The 6,489-nt window shown below is 47.8% G+C and overlaps 1 protein-coding gene across 1 annotated transcript in view; it reads right to left on the reverse strand.

The window, feature by feature from the left end:
• Positions 1-6,489, reverse strand: part of JPH2 (junctophilin 2) — a 69,758-nt gene that overhangs the window by 40,411 nt on the left and 22,858 nt on the right. The window contains exon 3 of the mRNA XM_077765246.1: positions 6,281-6,489. Within this exon, the coding sequence (XP_077621372.1) occupies positions 6,281-6,489 (209 nt within the window). The remainder of the gene's footprint in view (positions 1-6,280) is intronic.

Genomic DNA, 6,489 nt, shown 5'->3' on the forward strand with positions numbered 1-6,489 from the left:
CCCCCAGCCCTACCCTGCGCCCCCCCTCCTCGCAGACCTTGTGGAGGAAGCTGGATACCACCTTCTCGCTCCCAAGATTCGGTTCCCAGCTCCAGGGGAGCTCATCACATTCAAGGGCACAGGATTTGGCAAGAAGGAAAAGGAGGTCAGGGAANGGACGGGGGCAGAGACGGGCAAGATTTTAGCCTCAGCAGGTAAGAGCTTGGGGGAAATCCCTCCTCGTTCCCAAGCCTCCATTTCCTCACCTTCCAAATCAAACATGTTAGATGATGACAATGACTGCTTTCGCTGCTGGCTGCTCTGCGCCAGACATTTTATAGGCATTAGCTCAACTATGCCTCAAAACAACCCTAGGGGGAAAGAAAATCCAGGGTTCAGAGTGGTGAAGCATTTGAGCAAGGTCTGGCTCTGCAGGAGAGAAGCCAGAACGCTCACTCAAACGATCTTCCAAATCAAGAGCCTAAGCTCTTACCTATCCTATCGTGAGCTCTGGATGTCCCAGGGTGGCCCAGGACAGTCCTGGTTTACGCCTGTCACAAGAATACACACTTGGCATGATAATTAAAAATGTTTCCATTGGAAGAAGGGACAGATCTTCTTTCAGAAGAATTCCAGCTAATGTATGTTGATAATCCTCCCTCTGGAGCTTCATTCTAGAACTTTCTCCCTCTCAGGTGTGGACTGAACTTAGTGTCTGGATTCCAAAGAACAGAGTATGGGAAGGGGGGGAATGGTAACTCAAAGGCAGAGAAACCTGGCAGACACCAAGGGATCAAGGTTAACATCATCTGTGACAAGTCATGTTGAGACCACGTGTCCTGATAGGATGTGATCTGGGCATCTCCCCTCTACAGTCTTCTCCCCCCAAACCCATAACCTCAGTCTAATGATGAGACAAACATCAGAAAACCTGAGGGACGTTCTACAAAACACCTGGCCGGTAGTTCTCAAAACTGTCAAGGTCATGAAAAACAAGGGAAGGCTGAAAAACTGTCCCAGACCGGAGAAGACTGAAGAGACATAGAGACATGACAAGGGCAATGCTGGACACCAGATGGAACCATGAACAGGAAACGGACAGTAGTGGAAAAACTAGTACAATTCAAACGAGGTCTGGAGTTTAAGAAGTAGTCATGTACCAGTGTTGGCTTTGACCAATGTATTAAGATAATGTTAAGAACTCAACACTAGGGAAAACGGGGCAGAGAGGGTGTGTAATCTTCTTAAGATTTAAAAACACCATCTTTCTGTCTTAATGATACTAACTGCTCGCACATTCACAGCAATTTAAAGTTCCCAAAGTTCAGAGATAGCAGGATGTGTTGGTTAAAGCTTTTTAGAATCAGAAATGTCGGTGCTGAAGCCTTCGTCTCTCATCTGCCTGCCAGGTAGTCTCGGGCATATTACGTTCCTTCCTGGGCCTCAGCTTCCGCATCTGTATAATGAATTCACTAAATGACCACAGTGACTAGTAATGCTTACTGAGCCCTTGCTAGGTGTCCCGCACTGTAGCAGATACTGGGATGTGCCATCCAGTTTCCCCTTCAGGACTGAAGGACTTATTTCTCCTCTCCTCCTCCCCTTGGCTGCTCAGAGTGACGCCAGCTGTCAGCCCTGTCCAGAGATTGCCCTTGATTGAACAGAACTGTCCAGCCAGAGCTCACACACCCCCACCTTTTTTTTTTAATGTTTATTTATTTTTGAAAGAAAGACAGAGCGCAAGTAGGGGAGGGGGGAGAGAGATGGAGACACAGAATCGGAAGCAGGCTCCAGGCTCTGAGCTGTCAGCACAGAGCCTGATGCAGCGCTTAAACCTGTGAACTGTGAGATTGTGACCTGAGCCAAAGTTGGATGTTTAACTGATGGAGCCACCCAGGTGCTCCTCACACCTCTTTCTTTAAGGTAGTGGGGTACACCCCTCACACCCAGGGCGGAAGATGTAAAGATCCAGTGACCTCACCTCAGCTAGGGACGGCTCTCAAGGGCATCTCCACAGCAGCATACCCCTTGTGGTTGGCTGAGGCCTTTGTGGGGACTGCACTGCAGCCCAGCATCTCCTGCCCAGCCCAGCTCTCCTTCCCTTCCCCACAAATATTGATCCTGAGTCCTCCCTATAAACTTGACGTACCTTGATCTCCACTTCAAATTCAGCTTCTGGGGGAACTCGCCCTGTGACAGGACTATAAACCACAGGACCTGCACTATCTTTGCTAACTCTCAGACAAATCTTATTTTTGTAGATGACACAATGGAAGTTGAAGAAGAAAACGGATTTGGCCAAGAACATACAACAAAGAAACAGTGGTACCACAGATGGGGAAACTCAAGCCGGGACAGGCAAACTGATCCGCCCAGGTCTCAGCTGACAGATGACAGATCCAGGATTTGGTGCTAGGTCTGCTTAACCCTGGAGACCACAGAGCCACAGCCTCCAGCCCAGGCCATTTAGAGCCACCAGCAGGACTGCCATGACCACCAAGACAGATGTGTTCGTTTCACCACTGTCCCATCACACCCGCTGATGCCCCTGCAGCTCACTCCACATTTGCGAGATGGGAATAATAACAGTACCTACCTTTTGGAGATGTCTTAAAGATTCAGCGAGTTAATGTACGTAAAGGTCTCAGAATAGTGACTGGCACATAAGGAGCCCTTTATAAATGGTAGGTTAAAAACAAATCACATGAACAGCATAAAGTTGCACCTGCAAGATGTTCTAAGAAAATGTCCATGCAGTTAAGTGACAGGGACTGGGCTTTATCAGCTCTCTAAGGGAGTCAGGCCTGACCTGAAGGAAGAGTAGGAATTACATGGGCAGCAAGATGGGGTGCCTGGGTGGCTCAGTTGGTTAAGCGTTCAACTCCCCATTTCAGCTCAGGTCATGATCTTGTGGTTCATAGGTTCGATCCCCATGTGCTATTAGCACAGAGCCTGCTTGGGATTCTCTCTCTCTGCCTATTTCTCACTCTCAAAATAAAAAATAGGGGCACCTGGGGGCCTCAGTCGGTTAAGCATCTGACTTCGGCTCAGGTCATGATCTCATGGTTCATGGGTTCGAGCCCCACATCAGGCTCCAGGCTGACAGCTCAGAGCGTGGATCCTGCTTCAGATTCTGTATCTCCCTCTCTCTCTGACCCTCCCCTGCTCATGCTGTCTCTCTCTCTCTCTCTCTCTCTCAGAAATAAATTTTAAAAAATTAAAAATTTTTTTTAAATAAAAAAATAAATGGGCAGCAAGAGGAAGGAAGAGCAGTCCAGGTGAGCAACAAAAGCTCTCTGGCAGAAGGAATAAAGAAGGGTGATGAAAGGCCAGTGTAATTTGCACAGAGAATAAAATCCAGGTCCAGGGCAAGAGTGGTAGGAAATGAGGGGGTGCCTGGGTGGCTCAGTCGGTTAAGCATCTGACTTCACCTCAGGTCATGATCTCATGGTTTGTGAGTTTGAGCCCCACGTCTGGTTCTGCGCTGACAGCGAGGTGCCTGCTTCTGATCCTTTGTCTCCCTCTCTCTGCCCTTCCCCCACTCACAGTCTTTCTCTCTCTCAAAAGAAAGAAAGAAAAAAGGAAAGGGAAGGGAAGGGAAGGGAAGGGAAGGGAAGGGAAGGGAAGGGAAGGAAAGGAAAGGAGGCTAAACAGAAGTGTAGGAACCAGATTATGAAGGGCCATTCACTACCTGGGTGACTTGGACAAGTCACTTTCTCTCTCTAAGCCTCATTTAGCCAATCTGTGAAAGGAAATAAAAATAGTACTGATCTTATAAAGTCCTTAAGGAGATGAAATGAGTTAATATTTATAAACTACTAAAACAGTGCCATGTGCACAGCAAATGCTATAAATGTTTGAAGACAACATTAGAACTTTTTCTGAAGTACAGTGAGAAGACATGGAGGGGTCTGAACATGGATGAAAGGGTGGTTGCTGAATGGATAGGAAGGTGGCTGGACACAGGACTAGAAGATGGATGGGTGACAGCGGCTGAGTGAGTGCAAGTGCAGATGGGTTGTTGAATGGAAGTTACAGTTGGGCACTGGAGGTGGTCGGATGGATGGATGATAGATGGGTGCTTGCATGACTGGCTAGGTGGGTGGGACTGGCTGTTGTTTCAGTGGATGGAAGCATGGCGAGGTGACGGGGGTGGCTGGATAAATGGAGATTTGGTGAATGGAGGTAGTTGGTGAATGAATGCATGGATGCATGAGCGGCTTGGTGCAGAAATGGGCCCACAAATGTAAGGCCAACTAATCTTTGACAAAGCGGGAAAGAATATCCAATGGAATAAAGACAGTCTCTTCAGCAAACAGTGTTGGGAAAACTGGACAGCCGCATGCAGAAAAATGAACCTGGACCACTTTCTTACACTATACAAAAATAAACTCAAAATGGACGAAAGACGTAAACATAAGAGAGGAAGCCATCAAAATCCTTGAGGAGAAAGTAGGCAAAAACTTCTTTGACCTCGGCCACAGCAACTTCTTACTCAACATGTTTCCAGAGGCAAGGGAAACAAAAACGAAAATGAACTATTGGTACCTCATCAAAATAAAAATCTTCTGCACAGTGAAGGAAACAATCAGCAAAACTAAAAGGCAACCAATGGAATAGGAAAAGATGATTGCAAATGACATATCAAATAAAGAGTTAGTATCCAAAAATCTATAAAGAACTTACCAAACTCAACACCAAAAAACAAATAATCCACCGAAGAAATGGGCAAAAGACATAAATAGACACTTCTCCAAAGAAGACATCCAGATGGCTAACAGACACATGAAAAATGCTGAACATCACTCATCATCAGGGAAATACAAATCAAAACCACAATGAGATACCACCTCACACCTGTCAGAATGGCTGACATTAACAACAGATGTCAGTGAGGATGCAGAGAAAGAGGAACCCATTTGCACTGCTGGTAGGAATGCAAACTGGTGCACCCACTCTGGAAAACAGCATGGAGGTTCCTCAAAAAATTAAAAATGGAACTACCCTATGACCCAGCAATCGCACTACTAGGTATTTATCCGAGGGATACAAGTGTGCTGTTTCAAAAGGGCACATGCAACCCAATGTTTATAGCAGCACTACCAACAATAGCCTAAGTATGGAAAGAGCCCAAATGTCCATCGAAGGATGAATGAATAAAGAAGATGTGGTATATATACACCATGGAGTATTACTCAGCAGTCAAAAAGATTATGGAACCAGAGGATATTATGCTAGAGGAAATTAGTCAGAGAAAGACAAGTATCATATGACTTCACTCATATGTGGAATTTAAGAGACAAAACAGATGAACATGAGGGAAGGGAAGCAAAAATAATATAAAAACAGGGAGGGGGACAAAACATAAGAGATTCTTAAATATAGAGAACAAACTGAGGGCTGCTGGTGGGGTTGTGCTGGGGGAATGAGCTAATGGGCAAGGGGCATTAAGGAAGACATTCGTTGGGATGAGCACAGGGTGTTATACACAGGGGATGAATCACTGGATTTGACTCCCAAAATCATTATTGCACTGTATCCTAACTAACTTGGATGTAAATTAAAACAATAATTAAAAAAATAATAATACATAAATAAATCAAAAGATGGGTGGCTTGGTGGATGGAAGAAATAGTTGAGTGAACATGGTTCGCTGGTAAATAAGGGGACGGATGAGTGGTTGAATGGTTGTCTGGATGGGTGTCTAGGTGGTTGGGTGGATAGGTGAATGGAAGAATGGGTGGGTGAAAGGATAGAAAGTTGGATGGGTGGGTGGCGGTGGAGGAGGAGGTGGTTGGGTGGGTGAGTGGCTGTCCAGGTAGATGTTAGAGAGGCTGAGTGACTGGAGGTGGCCGGCGAAGGGAGGGGCTAGTTAGGTGGGTAGCGAAGAAGCTGGGTGAATGGATGGATGACTGGGTGGTTGGGTGGATGACTGGATGGGTGCCTGGGGGTCGGATGGGTAATCAGAAAGGGAAGTTGGGTGGGTGGGGTGAAGAGATGGTTGTTCAGGTGGCTCTTAGAAAGGCCGGATGAATGGAAGGGTTACGTGAATAGAGAGTTGGATGAATGGGTGGATGGGAGTAGATGAGTGGATGGACGGATGGATGGATGGACCCACCACAGGGGACCTGAGGCACCTCCACTTAACTCTCTAAAGGTGGGGGGGAACCCCTGACGGTGAAGGAAGGAGAACAGGCTTGGAGACCGAGCCTCCCGGGTCGCCCTTCCCCGGGACCCCTTCCCCAGCAGGGTCCACCCCGCCTGCACCCAGCCCCGGGGTGTAGGGATGCGGGGGGCCTACCTGGAGGCGGCGATCTCAGCCTTCTGGCGCGCGATGGCGGCGGCGCGCTGCGCGCCCTCCACGCTGTGCTCCACCTTCTGGCGTACCTTGCTGCTCTTGAGCGGCAGCACGCGGCGCTTGGTGCCCTTGACCAGCACGTTGTGGCGGTACTTGCCCTCCTCGCGGTGGCCGTCGGGCAGCGTGGTGCAGCCGTAGCCGTGGCGCAGGTT

Source organism: Crocuta crocuta, unplaced genomic scaffold (genome assembly GCF_008692635.1).
Source record: "Crocuta crocuta isolate KB4526 unplaced genomic scaffold, BGI_CrCroc_1.0 scaffold477, whole genome shotgun sequence".
Taxonomy (NCBI): Eukaryota; Metazoa; Chordata; class Mammalia; order Carnivora; family Hyaenidae; genus Crocuta; species Crocuta crocuta.